Genomic DNA, 20,566 nt, shown 5'->3' on the forward strand with positions numbered 1-20,566 from the left:
AATTTAAAAGGGACTGACAACATTGAGTAAGAAAATAGAATTAATAAGAATAAATTAAAAATATATATATATATATATAATCAATGCCTGGCTGATTTGCCCCTGTTTGTGCAAATAAATGATTTTTAAGACCACCAGAGAAACAATTATGAAAATATGAAAATTGCAAAAAGTACACAACAACAATGTTAAATTCAAAGGATTTACAGTAAGATTTAAAGGCCTTTTTTAGGGCAAATAAATGACAAGACTTGATAAGACATCCGCAAACCGTGAATAGGTGTCTATACACAGGAACGTCTATAGCCCCTTTTTAGGGATGTTTTAATTGTTTTTACAGAAGTGTCTCTCTAATATGTTAAAAATATTCAAATCTTAAAGTATACTACAATTAAAGAATTTTAGTAACAAAATCAATCTCCCCACGCAGCGCGAAAGATCTGATCCACTTTGTCTCAGAGCCGCGTCAAGAAAAATGCATACACGCACGCAAAATTAAACAGCGCTTTTTAAGCTAATGATCCAGGCTGTCCAGCATTTAGACTGGAGTGAGTTAGGCTAGCTGTGGTGCTGTTGGTCAGTTTGTGTGTTTTTATTAAATACAGTGTATTGTACTGCCTGTATGTGTATCAGCTAATTGATGTTACATAATAATAGAATATGATGAGATAAGTTGACACTCATAATGTGCGTGGGGCTTGCCAATGAGTTTGGATATTAAATAGATTTTCCAAAGTAAAGAGCCAGATTAATAATTTAATGAAGGTTTCTAAGCGACTGAAGTAAATATAATATAATAATAAATATAAATATAATAAATATGTAACTTGTAAGTCTATGTCTGTAAATGACATTACTTGTTTCCTTATGGAAATAGAAAAATTACCGGATCTGCTGAAGCATAAAAACTAATATTAATAATATTATGCTTAAACAACAACAAAACAATAATATTCGTAGTAAATTAAGAATAATTTACATCTTATAATAATAATAATAATAATAATAATAATAATATATAATTATAATATATAATTTTATATAATATAATATATATATATAATATATTATAATTATACTGTATAATTATAATATTTTAATAAGAATAAAAATAAGAAGAATCAGCTTCCTAATATAATTTGTAACTAATTTAATAAATTAATAAATTCATTTATTGAAACCCTGATGTTTTTGCAACAATAGGGTTCTTCATGTGTGATATACTGACAAGGTGATGTGATTTCCGTCTGGATAAAAAAAAAAAAGTGTGGAGCTGCACAGCATTTTGCTTTCACCTAAACCTAGAGTTTATTTTTACATTGATACAGCATAAATATTAGACTAATAAAAGGCATGAGCACTAGCGGGAATGTCTATAGATGGTATATTGTTAATTGTGTCTAAAAAACTGTGTCTGAAGAGCTCAGGAGCTCGGATCTGCAGTGAATTGCTTTAGACTGAGTCTCTCTGTAAGAGCATTGGCTGAACAGAGTTTAAATGTATTGGCTTTCAAAACTGGAAGGTGGAGCTCATTAACTTATTATTAAACGCTGCTTTTTACGCCGTCTCATTGCACTGAGACGGCGCTCTGTAGGGCGCGCCAAAAGGGTCGAAAAACGCCGTGGGAAACAGCGTCTTCTGTGCTTTTAGCGGCGTTTTTAACGGCGTCGTGAAATCATACGGCGTATATTACGGCGTCTTGAAATCATACAGCATATATTACGGCGTAAAACCCACACAGAACGGCGTATTTTACGCGCCGTCTGGTCCAGGCGTTTTTTGGGCCTTTTGGCGTTCCATAACAGAGTACTCACAACTCTCGCTGGGATTTGCATATCGCACTGGGATTGGCCAGTGGTTCCTAAGCGTGTGCTGTAAGCCAATCATAAGAAGGTATGCAAATCAGAGCGCTGCTCGTATCAAAAGCCACGCCCTCCATTATATTTTTGCAGTGTATTGGTTTAATATGTTGTAAAATAAGTTACAAACAATTGTTTGGGATGTATGAAAGTATGAGATATATAAAATACAACTCATATTTATATATTTCCACGTGATGCATGTCAAAATATATTACAAGTCAAAAGTTTGGACACCTTAATATTAGTGAGTTTTTTTTCATTATTTTAAAATGTTCAGCATTGTAGATTAATATTTAAGTTATCAAAACTATGAAAAAAATATAATGAATTGTTCAGTAAACGAACTATTGGCCCTCATTTACAACGTACCCGAGCCATTACAAAGTGTAGTGATAGTCAAAGACCCAGCAATTTAATATGATATATAAGATATTGTAAAATATGATATAAAACATATAAGATTAAAAGAAAAGTTTAGGAGTAGGAATCATAAAATCATAGGTAATTAAAATGATAAAAGGCAAGAAATATTCAAATAAGTAAAGAAAAAAAATCATTTAAGGAATGAAGGTCAGTTAATCTAAAAAAAAAAAAACATGAACTAAAGTGCACTCGCAAAGACCTTTAAAAATGTTGAAATTGGCAGAAAATACTAAATACAAATACTATCATATCCATGATGTTTGGTAGGTACAAATTTAAGAACATACACATGAAACACAGGAAAATGCGCAGAATTAGACTACATAGAATAACATAAAATACAACAAAAATATGAATAAGCATTAATTCAATAATTTAGAATGGCTGATCAATATACAGCGAAAAACTGGAAACTGGAAAGAAGTAAGAGACCACTTCAGTTTCTGAATCAGTTTCTCTGATTTATAGGTATATGTTTAAGTAAAATGAACATTGTTTTATTCTGTAAACTACGGACAACATTTTTAACATGGAATTTTCCCAAATTCCAAATTAAAATATTGTAATTTAGAGTGTTTATTTGCAGAAAATGAGAAATGGCTGATATAACAAAAAAGACACAGAGCTTTCAGACCTCAAATAATGCAAAGAAAACAAGTTCATATTTGTAAAATTTTAAGAGTTCAGAAATCAATATTTGGTGGAATAACCCTGTTTTTTATGCATTCTCCACCAGTCTTACACACTGCTTTTGGATAACTTTATGCCTTTACTCTTTTTTTTCCAAGTTGGTAAAATCAAAGAAACTGATCATTTTTAAGTGGTATCTTATTTGTTTTTATTATTATTAAACTCAATTAAATTGATAGTTTAACACTTTTAATTTATTACGTAAAAAAATACACGTATTAATGTATGGAAAATGTATGTATATGAGTTTTTACAGTTTTTTGAAAGGCAGTATTTTTATTATATAAAGTATTTCTTTATTTATTTATTTCCACTGATTGGATTGGCTGTTCCTGTGTATGAGCTGCTTGGCCAATCCTAGTGCGGTATGCAAATCGGAGCCTGCTTGTGGACGCCCTGTTGGCCAGGGTCAGCGGAGGGGGCGGGGCTTATCGGAAAGCGGGTGGGGAGTGGAGCAGGACGCAGTAACCCAGGTGCAGTGAGTGTTCAATCGCCATAGCGTCTCCCTCTCCCTCTCTCTCTCTGTCTCTCTGAGTATCCCTCTCTCTTTCTCTCTCTGTTTTCTCTTTTCCTCCAGTGGAAGTTTAACTCCAGCGCAGCAGGTATGCGCCACCAGCCCGCTGCGCCCTCCCGCGGACCGGCTGCCCCCCTCCCGCGCCCTGCGGTTAGTCGCGCGCGGCGGGTTTAGGTGTTTGGTGGAGGATACGCCGGGGGTTCGGGGATTGTTTTGGATCCAGGTGCTGCAGAAGCTCAGCTGAAGGTAATGGCCGGACACGAGTGGGAGGACTGGTTTGAACGGGAGGAATTCATCGGCCAGATCAGCGACATCCGCGTGCAGAACCTGCAGGGTAAGAGAGGAACATTCTGGGGTTAAATATCTACAAACTCAGCTGCTGCACGAGCGTCCATTCACCAGCGTGTGGGGTGGTCCTGGGTATGATGATGGTGATTGGGGGTCCCATGGAGTTTCGCAGTAGTGTTTATAGTGGGTACTGCTGTAGGAAAGTAAGTGGAAGATTGGAAAGTTCTAGATTGGGACCATTCACCAGTATTCACCATCAAGAGTGGGTGGTCCAGGGTATGATTGGTTTATAAGAGGTGTACAAGTAATTTTATAGCAAGTAATATTATAGCAAATATTGGTAAGATGATGTCTGTAAATATGTGAGAAATTAGGATATTGTAGATTGGAAAGCCCACTTTGGGTTCATACACCAGCATTCACCCACAGGGGTGGGAGATTGTGACAATTTAGGGGATTCATAATCAAGAGTGGGGTGGTCCAGGGTATGATTTTGTGTCTCATTGTTTTATAAGAGGTGTACAAGTAGGAGTATAGCAAATAATGGTTAGATAGTGTGTGTAAGTAAGTGAGAGATTGGGACATTGGAGATAGATGGGCTCAAGTTTGTGTTCATTCACCAGCATTCACCCAAAGGGGTGGGAGATTGACAGTTTAGGGGGAATTCACCTTCAAGTGGGATGGTCCTGGGTGGTATGTTTGAGGGTCTCATGGAGTTTCCCAGTAGCATTATAGCAAATACTGGTTAGATAATTGTATTGTGTAAATGATTGGGAGATTGAGACTTCATTGAGATTAAGAGAGGTCAGTGGCTCTTGCTTTTGTCCATTCAACAGCATGTAGGGTGATCCTGGGTATGATGATTGGGGGTCCTGTAGTTTTTAGACCTAGCATTGTAGCAAATACTAGTTACATAATTGTGTTGTGTAAATAATTTGGAGATTGGCACAATGTAGAGGAATTCACCCTCAAGTGGGGTGATCCAGAGTATGATTAAGGGTATCACTGGTGTCCCAGTAGTATTACAGCAGATATTGGTTAGATAGTGTGTGTAAATATGTAAACATGTGGACATTTAAATTACTTTTAAATCTAATGTTTAGCTGTTTTGGACAGTGTTGAGGAACACACTCTCAAGTGGGATGGTCCTGGGTGCTATGTTTGGGGGTCTCGTGGAGTTCCCAGTAGCATAGTAGCAAATACTGGTTAATCTTGTGTGATCAGGAGATTGAGACTTCATTGATATTGAGAGAGGTCCAGAGTATGATTTCACTGGCTCTCACTGGTACTCAAGTAGTATTATAGCAAATACTCGTTATATTGTGTGTGGAAATATGTGAGAGATTGGGACTTCAGAGATAGGATAGCTCTAGCTTTGGTAAATTCACCAGCATTAACCCAAAGGTGTGTGAGATTGGGACAATGTAGAGGAATTCAGGGCAGTATGATTGGGTGTCCTATTTAGTTTACCAGTAGCATAGTAGCAAATACTGGTTAGATAATTTTCTTGTGTAAATGATTGGGAGATTGAGACTTTAAGAGAGGTCAATGGCTCTAGCCTGGGTCCATTCACCCAGAGGTGAGTTTTCTAGTAGCATTGTAGGAAACACTGGTTACATAATTGTGTTGTGTAGCTCTAGCTTGGACCCATTCACCAGCATGTGGGGTGGTCCTGGGTATGATGATTCCCATCCCATGGAGTTTCCCAACAATATTTATAGTGGATACTGGAGGTTAGATAGTTAGAGTGTGTAAAAAAGTGGGAGATTGGGATATACATGGGGACAGAGATTGGGAGATAGGATAACTCTAGTTTGCACCAGTACCAGTAATTTTACAGTAGATACTGATTATAAAAAAGGTGTTGGAGTTTGGTAAAATGGAGAGGAATTCATCTTCAAGTAGGGTTGGTCCACAGTAGTCTTGGGTGTCTCATTTGTTCACAGGAGTTGTCCCAGGAGGTGGTATAGTGAATACTGGTTGGATAGTGTGTGTAAATAAGTGTGCAGTGCATGTGTGAAAAATACCTCTAGCTTGGGTTTGTTTACTAGCAAGTGGGATCATCCAGTATATTATTGCGTGGTCTTAATGGTCCAAATGGGGTTTACCAGAAGCAAATACAGGCTGTAGTGTACTGACTGTTTATCTAAGTAAATGTGCATGTAGAGGAGGATAGCTCTAGTTTGGGTTCATTCTCCAGCATTGACCCAGTGGGGTGGTCCAGCCAGGGTGTGACTGGGGGTCTCATTAGTCTATAAGGGGTGTATCAGTAGCAATATTCGAGATACTGGCTGGATAGGGTCTGTAAGCATGCAGTAAAGAGGCATGATTATATCTTGAATTAAATTTTATCTTATGGCTTTAGCTTGGGTCCCTACACCAGCACATAGGGTGGTGAGAGTATGATTGGGGGTTCCACTGGTCCATATGGAGTAGCACTAAAGCAGTTTCTAGTTTAATGTGATGTGTAGGTGTGTGATTTCACTGAAGGGGTGTGGAGATCATTGGGTCCAGGCTCCAGTTTGGTGTGAATAATCTGGTAGAGTGACCTTCAGCACAGGTGGAAAGTAACAGGCTTTTACTCTAATGTCTTAGGTGGTTTCCAGGACTGAGGCGTCTCATGGGTCTTTAGATCCATCTGTTCAGAAGCAGAGCCTTCAGTGCAGATGGAAAGCAACAGGTTTAAGTCTCAGCAGAGTCTCAGGTGGTTTCCAAGATGGTTGCATATCATTAGAAATGCTTTTCATTAAGGGACTTCTTTTAGTTGCACGCTTTCTAGGAAATCTGGGGAAACAGTGAATATATGTTCCAGTCATGGAAACTCCTGGAAATGAGAATTTGGATCTATCTGGCCAAAAGTTGGAAGCAGGTTGTGAGCTCCACCCAAACTGAGTCTTTGGAAAATTCTTATTTATTATTTTTTGGAAATTCAGATTTGGTTTTGGTGAGAAAGCATGGTTTATGTGGGTCCTGGAAAATCTAGAAAACCAGGGAATATTTATGAAAGCTACAGAAACACGTAGAAAATGATAAATATTCTAGAAATGAAGTAAGATACTTTGTTCCAAATCCTCAAAAATCTGAATGCTGATGAAGAACGGGGGTAATTGCTCCAACTTGGGGTACTAAAAGCAGTAGAAAGCCACAACACACTCTCTAGCTTCTAGGTCGGAGATGGATGGGATCCTTGGACGCCACTCTTTAATTGCTGAGAGTGGTCTTCAGTACAGGTAGAAAGCAACAGGCTTTTGCTCTAAAGTCTTTCGAGTGGTTTCTACACAGTGGGGTTCCGTTTATAAATGCAACTCTTTTTAAGAAACGTCTTCTAGGTAGGCTGGGTTGGAGCTTTCACATATATTACAAAACTGTAGGTGATTCAGATTGTATCTGGTGATAAATCAGGGTTTACATGCTTCTTAGAAAATCTGGAAAACCTGTCCGTGTTTGTTTAAATCATGAAAACTAGTGGAAAATGAGAAATGAGCTAGAAAGGGATCTATCCATCCAAAAGCTGGAAGCTTGGTTGAATAAAGGCCAAGTAGCCGCAGGTGTTGTTTTAAGTGAAGTCTCAGGTTTTCAAGACTGTGTTTTTGTTTCAGTCCAGTGGAAATTGACATTTTAAAGAGAAATCATGGTTTCCATGAGTTCTGGGAAATCTGAAAAAACTAAAAACAAAAAAATTATTTGATCCAGTCATATACTTGTGCATCTTAAAAATTAGAATAGCTTTGAAAAGTTACTTTATTTCAATAATTCATTTCAAAATGTAGAACTCATATATTATATAAATGTATTACACACACAGTGATATATTTTTTAAGCGTTTATTTATTTTATTGTTGATGATTATGGTTTATAGCCAATAAAAACCTACAAATCAGTGTCTCAGAAAATTAAAACATTATTTAAAACCAATTGGTACTTTTGGCAGTGTGGGCAGTGTGCCAAGTCCTGCTGGAAAATGAAATCCACATCTCCATAAAAGTTGTCAGTAGCAGAGGGAAGCATGAAGTGCTGTAAGATTTTGTGGGAAAACAAAACTGCACTGACTTTAGACTTGATAATAAAACACAGTGGATCAACACCAGCAGATGACATGTCTCTCCAAACCATCACTGATTGGTGGAAACTTCACACTAGACCTCGAGCAGTTTGGACTGTGTGTCTCTCCACTCTTCCTCCAGACTCTGCTCCCTCGATTTACTTTAAATGAAATGTAAAATTTACTGATGATCAGTGATGGTTTGGAGAGACATGTCATCTGCTGGTGTTGATCCACTGTGTTTTATTATCAAGTCTAAAGTCAGTGCAGCAACTTTACATTAGAGAGAAAAAACCTTGTGAACTTTCAATGGAAGTCAGTGTAAAAAGAGTTTATTTCAGGTCATTTTGAAGAGTTTCTATTGGTCCGTTTATCAAGAAATTCTGGCACAGAGTAAGGGAGTAAGAGTAAGAGTTTGCCTGTTCTAATATTTGTGCAACACAAGAGTGAAACCGAAACTAAATGTATCATACGTTTACAATTAGGGCTGTCACAATTTCGATATTTTATCGGAATTGATCGAAATTATGTCATGGTCTCGAGCCTCGAAGTCAAAAAGAGGATTGACGATCCCTCCCTAAAGCTACGCGAGCACTTGCGCTACGCAAATGGTGCAGCACACTGTAGCAGCACAGAGCAGCCCTTTCTCCAGAGAATGTGGACATTCTCATCTTCTTAAAGAAAAACTTAAAGAAAATATAAAAATTTTGTTGTCAAAAAAAAGTTTGGTCTAGCCTCAAATATAATAACAGTTTTGGTACTTTAAGGAGCATCTTTCTCCCAGATAAAGTTAATAATATATCTTTATTAAAGAAAAAAACTTGTCATTCTCAGGGGCCGAGTCTTATTTTTCATGTTTAACTGTTATAGTAGGATAGAGTTCAGTTTGTTAAGGATCTAATTGTTCTATTATTTTGTTCATGACTGTTCCTGTATTTTTTTATTATTTATTTTGTTATGTTGCACATTGCTGTTTTAATAGTGCACACTGCTGCTACCAAAAAAGCCACTAGATGGCATTACATGTATATCTTGATTAAATTATTTAAATTTGACCATTAGTGCCTAATGTGGTGTATTACAGATCACTTGTATCACTTTGAATCACTTATATCAAGCCCACCTTTTGAAATAAGATATTGTAAATGTGATGAATCAAACCAATGACTGAGCATAGACTAATCTAAAACTGGGATAGGCCTCTCTGCTGTAAAAAAAAAAAAGAAAATCGAGAATCGAATCGAATCGTGATCCTAAAATCGGAAATAAAATTGAATCGTAGCAAAAACATGCTTCAGTGTTGCAACTACATGCAACAAGTCAAAAAACCTGATTTTTAGCCTGAATTCTGAGCTGCTTTGATTAAATAAAGGCAGAAGAATCTGAACGTATGATTTTCAGACAGGATATGCTGAAATATGCTGGGGAGTGGAGAGAGGCAGTGTAACAGATAGTACACAGGAATGCTCATCTGTAACAATAACACACGGATCTTCTCCAAACCCGCGCTGAAGGATGAGCTATTGGCGTTTCTCTGAGGGTCGTTTCAGAGCGTGGATCTCTGCAGCCCACAGCATGAGGGGAGGATGAAGCTCAATTAGCTGAGATGTGTGGGAACACACTGCGCTGTGCTGCGCTGCGGTGCGGAGTGGAGTACAGTGGAGAGAAGCGAGAGTTATGTAATCGTTTTAGGAGCATTGTTTCGGTAGCAGATCTCTGCTGGTGTAATTTCCCCCTGTCGTACTGTACCGTGGGCGTTCGTGGTGTTACATCTCCATAGCTGCAGCTCCATGGCGATTCCAGGTGAACGAGAAGAGCCTCGGGCGGAGAGCTGATGATGCTTTCAGTAACCTGAGCTGCTTCAGTAACTCTAGTGGAAGACAGGAGTTCAGCGCTTTCATGCAAACATAGAGCTCATCTTCACTGCACTGGAGAATCACCTGAGAAAGAACAGACCTGTCACTATAGCTACTGTGTACAGTGCCTTGAAAAATTAATATTTGAAACTTTTTTGCTTTATTATACTTACATTTTTCAGATGATCGGACAAAGATAACACAAAGAGTTAATACAAAAAGCAGTTTTTACTCACTTTGTGACCTTAAGTTGAGGCGTACTTGGGTTCTGCAGCAAGACAATGATCTGAAGCACACAAACAAGTCCACCTTTTAATGGATACAAAAAAATCAGTCTAATTAAGATGCTTTGGCATGATGTTAAACAGGACGTTCATGCTCGAAAAACCTCCAATTCGCGCAACTAATTAGGCTGGGTGGTGCTGTAAAAATGTGTCTTTTTATCGGTTAAAAGTGTTCCATTTCAGAATTTTTACCACATAGAGTTAAGCATTATATTAATTTTTATCGTATTTAGGCCGTGGTGATATTGTTAAAAAAAAAAAAAAAGGATATTGTCGATTTTATTGCATAAGTGTGATTCTCGATTATGATCTGATGATTTTAGTTTTTACGTAACTTCAGTTTTTTCTTTTCTTTTTTTTACATTTATTAATTTTTTTACTAATAGTAAGCAGCCTTCATCAACCTTACGTGCAGCTTTTATATTAACCACGTTACAAATGTAGAAAAGTGTACAATATGTAAATCAATGACGTCCAATCATCTGCGTCTCACCTCTATCAGAGGCACACTGCTGCTTCTGCAGCTCAGCCAATCAGCTCTCCCTTCCTATTGCCCCACCTCTAAACCCATACATCACCCGATGCCCCTCCCAAACTACACCTCCAATTTTTTTTTTAACCTTTTTCAAATTTGAGCTGAGGGTGGAGTCAGCTTAAATCAGGGGGTTTAGTGTCCCTTTAAAGAGCAATGAACTTTTAACTCTAGCTTGGCTGAAGAGACCACTTAAAAATGATGAGTTTCTTTGATTTTACCAAATTAAAAACCTCTGAAAAAAAAACCTGCTTGAATTTTTGCACCAGGAGTAAAGGCATACAGTTATCCAAAAGCAGTGTGTAAGACTGGCGGAGGAGAACATGATGCCAAGATGCATGAAAAATGTGATTAATAACCAGGGTTATTCCACCAAATATTGATTTCTGAACTCTTAAAACTTTATGAATATGAACTTGTTTTTTTCTTCGTCTTTTTTTGTTATTTCAGCCATTTCTCATTTTCTGCAAATATTTCAATTTTTTTTTTAAATTGGGAGAAATGTTGTCTGTAGTTTATAGAATAAAACAACAATGTTCATTTTACTCAAACATAAACCTATAAATAGCAAAATCAGAGAAACTTTTTTTCCCAGAGCTGTATGTGTGTAAAATAAGCTGATCTTGAAGACATATTGGAAAGAAAAACAGAGCAGTAAAATCAGTGTTTAAATGAGCCGGCTGAAGCTCAGAGCAATAAAGTGATAATAAGGAGTAAATGAGAGTTTTATGAGGAGAGTTAAATCAGTGTTAGTGATGAGTGAAGCTCTGGAGATAGAGCCGCTTCACTATTACTCTCATTACAGCAGCGTTCCTCACATTCCTCTGTTTTACTGATTCATTAAAACCTGTAAACAAACCCATTCAGAGCGGTCTGGTGTAAAACACTCTGTTCCAGTGTTCCTCTAATATATATAATAAAGCTCCCTCACATAAAATCATTACACACAATATATACAGTACCAGTCAAAAGTTTGGGCGCACCTTAAATTCAGTGTGTATTTTTATTTCAATATTTAATTTATTTTCTACATTATACATTTATATTAAATACAAACAATTTAAGGAGACATATGGAATTATGTAGTAAAAAGTGTTTGGGCCGTTTCAGGTCTTTGTGTGGTGTTTGGGCTGGTTCGGGTCAGGATGTGGTGTTGGCACTGGTTCTGTCCAGCATCTGAGCCGGTTCTGATCAGTGTGTGGTGTTTGGGCTGTTTGTGATCAGTGTCTGGACCTATTCGGGTCAGCGTTTGGTGTTCGGGCCGGTTTGGGTAAGCGCCTGGGCTGATTCAGGTCAACATGTGGTGTTTGCCCTGATTCTGGTCAGTGTGTGGTGTTCGGACTGGTTCTGGTTAGTGTTTGGGCCAGTTCAGGGGCAGAGTTTTTGGGCCAGTTCTGATCAGTGTCTGGACTGGTTCGGGTCAGCGTTTGATGTTTGGGCTGATTCTGATCAGTGTCTGGGCCGGTTCTTGTCAGTGTCTGGGCCGGTTTGGGTCAACATGTGGTGTTTGGCCTGGTTCGGGTTAGTGTTTGACCTGGTTCTGGTCAGTGTCCGGGACAGTTCAGATCAGCATGTGGTGTTTGGGCTAGTTTGGGTCAACATGTGGTGTTTGGCCTGGTTCGGGTTAGTGTTTGACCTGGTTCTGGTCAGTGTCCGGGACAGTTCAGATCAGCATGTGGTGTTTGGGCTAGTTTGGGTCAACATGTGGTGTTTGGGCCGGTTCGGGTCAACGCCTGGTGTTTAGACCGATTCTGTTCAGTGTCTGGGCCGGTTCTGGTCAGTGTCTGGGCCGATTTTGACCAGTCTCTGGACCAGTTCTGGTCGGTGTGTGGTGTCTGGGCCTGTTCTGGTCAGCGTCAGTGTGTTTATAATGAGGGGAAGGTGAGCTGAGTGCTCGGAGGGTCCTGCAGGCTGGTGGAGAGGCTGATGAAGGTGGAGCATATTTACCTTTAGAGCCGAACATCTGCTGAAGCGTTTCTGAGCAGCTGGATCAGAGCCAGCCGGCGCTGCAACGCAGAAAGTGCAATAAAATGAAGAAAAGCTCGGCTGAACTCCTCTCTCTCTGGACAGTGTGACACTGCTGAGTCGTCAAGCAGCACCAGCTTTCATATGAAGTGCTGACTGAGAAATAGCCTTTCATTACTTCAACTCGCTGTGCTGTATACACACTGTACACACACATATACACACATATATACACATATATGCACATACATACTGTACACTTGTGTGTATTAATATCTTGTGAGGGTAAGGTGTAGTACAGGCAATAATGTATCCAGTGTGTATTGTTGTATTGAATCAATACTGTATGTGGGGTCAAATATGGGTATTTTTATTGACACACAGGCGCTCTAAACTCTCTGCTGGGTACAGATGGACATCCTCAAACATTTAGACATATATATACTGTATATAATATACAAAAGACATATTGCTACATAGATAAACTGCAGATACCTACATACAGTACCAGTCAAAACTAAAATTCTCCTGTGCAACAGAGGGAACTCTTGCTCTTCTTTTTCTGGGGCGGTCCTGATGAGTACCAGTTTAATCATTATGACTCAGGCCACTGAACTATTATGGAGATGCAGATTTCATTTTCCAGCAGGATTTTGCACACTTTGCCCACACTGCCAAAAGAACCAATTGGTCTTCTATAATATTCTAATTTTCTAAAAAAAAAAAAAAAAATGATTTTTGGGTTTTTATTGACTGCAAGCCATAATCAGTAATCAACAATAAAATAAATAAAAGCTTAAAATAGATAACTATGTGTGTTTAATACATCTATATAATATTTGAGTTTCAAATTTTGAACTAAATTACTGAAATAAAGTAACTTTTTTTCAATGATTTAAATTTTTTTTTTTAGATTTTTTGGGGTGTTCTCGAACCATCACCTGAAGTAAAACTTCACATTTTATCAGTGTACATATTCCGGTCCCATGACTTCTGGCCTGATCTATATGTTTGTATATGGAGTAATAATAATAATGTATCACACATGTATTATGTAGTTTGTATTATAATAAATGAGCTGTCTAAGCGTAAACCTCACCCTTACCTTAACCTCAGTAATCAAGAGAAACGGTCTCACGCTTTCAGCTTCTCTGCTGCGTACACACACACACACACACACACACACACACACACACACAGTGAGAGAGTTTGGGAATGTGCTGTTCCACATTAGGGGAGTTTTGAAGAGTCTGTGTGGAGAGTGACCGTAGGCTACAGTGCTGTACTGTATGCGGTATGAGTTTTCAGTGAGGATGGGGAGCAGGACAATGCTTTCTTCTCTCTTTCACCCATCCCTCCCCCATCCCTTCTTCCCCCCATCCCTCCACCCACCCCCCCCCCCCCCCCCCCCCACTGTTTTTCTTTCTCTCAGTGCTGCTAAACGATAGTTTCAGTCCTCAGGCCACTGAACTAACTCGGATATCCTCTTTACCCTTTAGCAAATTGAATTTCCCCTCTGTTCTGGGCCTGGAGTGCTGAGTGTTTATTTTATTATTGTGAAATCAGCGCCGGAGCGCGGTGCTCTGGAGTAATCCGCACGCTAACACGCTAACCCCTGCGCTAGCATGCTGTTAGGAGAAGGTCGTGGTGTTATCCCATTGTGGAAAATCATCTATTAGCTAATCCGCTGCTTGAAGTAACCCGACTGTTATCTCTCGGGGATTCTGCTTAATTACTCGTCACGCTGAGTGGCGGCGAATCCCTCTCAGCTCCTCGATTACGCAGTAGAGTTTAAAGAGCTTCGGTCGTGCTTTTAAATGAGGGTTTTAATGTAGGGGTTCAGAAGTACCCTCCCCTCATTAGTTTGGAAAGTAGCGGTCTTGTCTTGTACCATCAAATACAGTTTTCCCATTGTGATTAGGGCTGCATGATATATCGTAAATTAAGCACGTCATGTTGCAATGTTTTGATTCTGGATACAAGAAGTAGATACACAGTGCTGTCTCTGTGTCTGTGTGAGTGACAGGCTGCTGCTGCCTGAGAAGTGTGAGGGGGAGGGGGAGCACGAGGGGGGGGTTTAGAAGTAAACACTAGGTAACCTCACTCATGGCCTCCATCCACATGGTTGGGCACGTGCTTGTAAACGTGAGCATGTGTTGAAAGCTGTGCACCTCAATCCAGTACAGTTTTACAGCGCAGATATTTCCAGTTACAGCTGAATTCACGCTTTTAATCACAGAAAAACAAACGCTCTTATTGACCTTTTAAAAAAAACATTTAAATGCCTGATTAAAGGGCTGATTACTGTAGTTTTCCTGTTTGTCTCGGGTTTTGAGAGCTCGGCGCTGACTCCTCTCTTGATCGCCCCGGACACAAGAGTCAAGAAAGCACACAAATGGGGGCGGGGCTGATGTCATGGGCCCTGCATTGTTTAATATCGCGAAAAATATAGTCAAAAAAAGAACATTTGCAATTCCAAATTCCAATATTTTGCAGCCATATATGTGATGGGCACGTTTAGTGCACCAAATCATATTTAATCCACTGTTGGGGCACTTCTCCATTAGAGTGGCACCTAACTGAGCATTTGATCGTGTTTTCTCACCTGTAGGAGAACATTAACCCTATTTAGCACTGTTTTCTATTTAAAGGACAGAAGGGCACCCACAGATGGGCACTCATTAAGACATGCTATCAAATTGTTCTTATTCTACAGCAGGGGTTGGCAAATGTGTGTGGTGGACGTGTAATGGGATGGAGCTACAGACTAGTAGCTCTCCAGCCCAGAGGGTTGTTGAACCCAATTGCAGAACAGTTGATCTCAAAGCAGGTAAACCCAAGAAGAAAGGAAAAAAAATATATATATACACATCATTCCTCACACGGGATCGAACCTGTGTTGTCAGGGTCGCGGTCAAATATGCTACGGCTGCCCCGGCTAGTGAATTGTAACATGGCTGGGGAAAAAAAACGCCCTTATAAGGAGATAGGGAGCCCAAGAACGGGTGGAAAAACGAGAAGGGGTGGAAACTAAAGTCACACAGAGTGCGGCAGAGAGAGAAAGGGGGAGGGATGTAAACAAAAGCTCACCAGAGAAGCATTTTATTATTATTTTGTTTTTCTTTATAGTTCATTATACTTCAAACAATCTCAACTGCCAGATGTTTCATGCTTGTTGGCCACATCTGGCCCGCTGACCGCCTACTGCCGACCTCCAGTCTTGCCACAGTAGAGGGCACTTAAGAGCGTGGAGTCACTAGGATAGGGTTGGTTTCTAAATCAGTTTCTCTGATTTCACTATTTATAGGTATATGATTATCATTTAGATAAATGGCTGAAATAACAAGAAAAGATGCAGAGCTTTCAGACCTCAAATAATGCAAAGAAAACAAGTTCATATTCATAAAGTTTTAAGAGTTCAGAAATCAATATTTGGTGGAATAGCCCTCGTTTTTAATCACAGTTTTAAACATTCATCTTGGCATCATGTTCTCCTCCACCAGTCTTACACACTGCTTTTGGATAACTTTATGCCTTTACTCCTTGTGTAAAAATTCAAGCAGTTCAGCTTGGTGGTTTGATGGCTTGTAATCATCCATCTTCCTCTTGATTATATTCCAGAGGATTTTAATTTGGTAAAATCAAAGAAACTTATCATTTTTAAGTGCTCTCTATTTTTTTTCCACAGTGACAACTTCAAGCCTAGAGATTAAATAATAGTCAGTATTACAGCATATCTTTAAGCAGGTTCCTCAGAGCTGCTGTTCTGAGCACTGAGTGGGTCTGAGCTCTAGATCAGATCCACAGCAGCCTGTTCGCTTCATGATGAAACTCAGTGCAGCATCAGTGAGGAGGTGGATGTTAAAGATACTCGGCTGGTGGAGGAGGAAGAGGAGGAGGAGGAGGATGGAGGGATGGTGGAGGAGGAGGGTGATGGGGACTGCATGGTTAACGTGGCTTATATAATCGCTCGGCTGCAGAGAGGCTTCCAGCAACCAGCTGCATTCTCACTGCATACTGTGTGTGTGAGTGTGAGTGTGTGTGAGTGTGTGTGAGTGTGTGTGAGTGTGTGTGAGTGTGTGTGAGTGTGTGTGAGAGGCCAGCAAGATGCTCGTGTCCTCCTCCTGCTATATATAGATGGCGTTCCTACAGTACGGCCACCTTCACACTGATGCTGTGGGTTTCTGGGCTACATTAGATGGAAATCAATCAGTGCCACTAAAAGTGGACAATGTGACGATGATATATATTTTATTTAGGACTACACAATACATATGTATATCGTTTAAGCAATAGTCACATTGCATGGCGTTTAATGTCACTTAAGGCAATTAAATCAAACACGTCATGTTTGAAAGTTTTGATTCTTGACACAGGATGTAGATACACAGCGCTGTCTCTGTGTCTGTGTGAGTGACAGGCTGCTGCTGCCTGAGCATTGCGAGGGGAGTGGTAGCGCAAGGCGGGGGGGGGGGCAGGAGTAAACATGAGATATCCACATGGCCTCCATCCACATGGTTGTGCACCTGCTTAGATATTTCCAGCTACCGCTGAATTCACGCTTTTAATCTTAGAAAATCACTTTTCGTATTTGCTTTTTAAAAAGCCATTTAAATGCCATAAATGATTACAGGGCTGATTACTGTTGTTTTGCTGTTTTCCTCGGGTTTTGAGTTGAGCTCGGCACTGTCTCAGCTCTTGATTGGTCCAGACGTGAGACAGCGCATGGGTGGGTGAGGGGCTGGTGACGTCATGAGCCCTGCTTTGTTTAATATTGCGATATATGTCGTTGAAAAAAAGAACATTTAAAATGTAAAATTTGTCCAATATCGTGCAGGCCTAGTTTTATTGTGATTTTAAATTGTTTTTCTAAGCAAATCCCAGAAATTGTCTAAGTATTATCATGGCAAAAGCCTCAAAAACTGATCTAGAGGTTGCTGGTTCAAATCCCAGTCATGCAGCTTGCCAACAGCTGCCGGATCCCAAAAAGAGAGCACAATTGTCCTTGCTCTCTCTCTGGGTGGGTACAGTACAGTAGATGGCGCTCTTTCTTACCCCTCATCACTCCTAGGGTGATGTGGATCAGCACAAGGCTGCGTCTGTGAGCTGATGTATCAGAACCGAGTCACTGCGCTGCTTTCCTCCGAGCGTTAGTTCTCTGATGCTACTCGGCAATGCTACAGCATCAGCAGCAGTTCAAAAAGAGGCGGAGTCTGACTTCACATGTATCGGAAGAGGTGTGTGCTGGTCTAGTCTTTACCCTTCTGGTGTTGTGGCATCACTAGTGATCACTAGGGGGAGTCACAATGAGTGGGTTGAGTAATTGGCCGGGTAAATTAGGGATAAAATGGGTTAAAAAAAAAATGCTAATACATAAGTTATATATAATATTGTTTCAGATCTGTTCCATCTCTATTTGAGTGTTTTCCACAATGGATTTCAACTACAGGCAAGAAATGAACTTTGAATTTAAAGACAGTAGAATGCATCCAGAAGTAGCCTATAGTTGATATATATAATGCGATACAGCTTTAAATTAGATTTTTTCCTCTATAACTGATCTTTTATAAGCAGAGTGAGAAAGTTTTTCTGTAGATAAGCAGAATCCTGCACTGATAAACCCGTGCAGCGCTCTGACATAAGTGTGGTGCTGAGCTCATGCTCTGTTTCGGGGGTTTTGAGGACATGGGGCTGGTTTATTGGATGCAGGTGTTTGGACTGGCTGGCACTGGGCTCGGAGGACCGGGACGATAACACTGCTGAATAAGGTGAAGCTTACAGACGCAGGAGCTTCAGACCTGGATCTGTTCTGACCTCAGGCTTTATATATAGAAACGCTGCTCACCAGAGAGCACTGCTGTCACGCACTAGCACTTCTCAACTTCTGGGCTAAAAGTTAGGGGGAAAAAGTGAAATACTGTATTTTTCGCACTGTAAGCACTTAAAATCCATTAATTTTTCCAAAAAACATTAGTGCACCTTATAATCCGGTGCATCTTATGTATGAATTCTACCAGTCATGTTGTAAGAAGCAGTAAAGCCACTCCACTGAAGTACAGAGTTATACAGGAGTTTCAGTTTAGTTCTCCAGCAGTATTAGCATTAGCCGCTAACCGCACTAAGCACTAGCTCTTTCACCCTTCAGAGGTGATTATATTGAACTGTAACATTCAGCTAACCCCAGCTAGCACTGCTGGAGCAGCATTAGCATTAGCCACTACTCGCACTAAGCACTAGCTCTTTTGCTGTTCATAGGCAAGTATATCAGACTGTAACCTGCTTCTAACCCCAGCTAGCACTGCTGGAGCATCGTTAGCATTAGCAGTTAACCGCACTAAGCACTAGCTCTTTCGCCGTTCATAGGCGAGTATATCAGACTGTAACCTGCTTCTAACCCCAGCTAGCACTGCTGGAGCATCGTTAGCATTAGCAGCTAACCGCGCTAAGCACTAGCTCTTTCACCCTTCAGAGGTAATTATATCGAACTGTAACCTTCTGCTAACCCCAGCTAGCACTGCTGGGGCAGCATTAGCAGCTAACTGCGTTAAGCACTAGCTCATTATATTGAACTGTAACCGTCTGCTAACCCCAGCTAGCACTGCTGGAGCAGCATTAGCAATAGCCGCTAAGCACTAGCTCTTTCACCCTTTAGAGGTAATTATATCAAACTGTAAACTTCTGCTAACCCCTGCTAGCACTGCTGGAGCATAGTTAGCATTAGCCCCTAACCATGCTAAGCGCTAGCTCTTTCACCCTTTAGAGGTAATTATATCGAACTGTAACCTTCTGCTAACCCCAGCTAGCACTGCTGGAGCATAGTTAGCATTAGCCACTAACCACGCTAAGTGCTAGCTCTTTCACCCTTTAGAGGTAATTATATCGAACTGTAACCTTCTGCTAACCCCAGCTAGCACTGCTGGAGCATAGTTAGCATTAGCCGCTAACCACGCTAAGCGCTAGCTCTTTCACCCTTTAGAGGTAATTATATCGAACTGTAACCTTCTGCTAACCCCAGCTAGCACTGCTGGAGCATAGTTAGCATTAGCCGCTAACCACGCTAAGCGCTAGCTCTTTCACCCTTTAGAGGTAATTATATCGAACTGTAACCTTCTGCTAACCCCTGCTAGCACTGCTGGAGCATAGTTAGCATTAGCCGCTAACCACGCTAAGCGCTAGCTCTTTCACCCTTTAGAGGTAATTATATCGAACTGTAACCTTCTGCTAACCCCTGCAAGCACTGCTGGAGCAGCATTAGCATTAGCAGCTAACTGCACTAAGCACTAGCTCTTTCGCCGTTCATACTTGAGTATATCAGACTGTAGCCTGCTTCTAACCCCAGCTAGCACTGCAGGAGCATAGTTAGCATTAGCCGCTAACTGCACTAAGCACTAGCTCTTTCGCCGTTCATAGGAGAGAATATCAGACTGTAGCCTGCTTCTAACCCCAGCTAGCACTGCAGGAGCATAGTTAGCATTAGCCGCTAACTGCACTAAGCACTAGCTCTTTCGCCATTTATAGGCGAGAATATCAGACTGTAGCCTGCTTCTAACCCCAGCTAGCACTGCTGGAGCATCGTTAGCATTAGCAGCTAACTGCACTAAGCACTACCTCTTTCACCCTTCAGAGGTATTCAGAGATGTTTGATATATCAACATATTTAAATGAGCTACGTAGGCTAAACGACTAAATCTAAGCTTACTGTAAATAAATGGAAGCGCTTTACTCACCCAAATAAACAGTTTTCAAGAGAAAAATCTGTGTAGATTAACATCCAGCACTCGCTTTTTTTTTTTAAGAATCACAGTTTTGTTTACTTAACTTAGCTTAGCTTTACAGGTCTCGCCGCCCAGTGGCGACACCCCTGTTCCTTACTAGTTCCGAATAACGTGCCTTATAATCTGGTGTGAAATATACAGTATACAAAGTTTTCCAATTTGTCTGATTCTCTTATCCAAAGCTCTTATATGTGAATAATGTTACACAAGTAGGAGACTGTATAACAGGGGTCAGCAATTAAGTTTGTTCGTGGGCCAGATATTTTCCAAGCCATTATGTGGCGCCCACAAAAAAAAAAATATCTGTTTAGGACAGATGAATGAAGTGTAATGAG

At 40.2% G+C, this 20,566-nt stretch overlaps 1 protein-coding gene across 1 annotated transcript in view; it reads left to right on the forward strand.

The window, feature by feature from the left end:
* The first annotated feature begins 3,445 nt into the window (after positions 1-3,445).
* The window catches only part of clmna (calmin a), a 63,647-nt gene continuing 46,526 nt past the window's right edge, over positions 3,446-20,566 (forward strand). Inside the window, exon 1 of the mRNA XM_022673286.2 lies at positions 3,446-3,823. Coding sequence (XP_022529007.2) covers positions 3,739-3,823 — 85 coding nt within the window. The 5' untranslated portion in view covers positions 3,446-3,738. The remainder of the gene's footprint in view (positions 3,824-20,566) is intronic.

Source organism: Astyanax mexicanus, chromosome 14 (assembly GCF_023375975.1).
Source record: "Astyanax mexicanus isolate ESR-SI-001 chromosome 14, AstMex3_surface, whole genome shotgun sequence".
NCBI lineage: Eukaryota > Metazoa > Chordata > Actinopteri > Characiformes > Acestrorhamphidae > Astyanax > Astyanax mexicanus.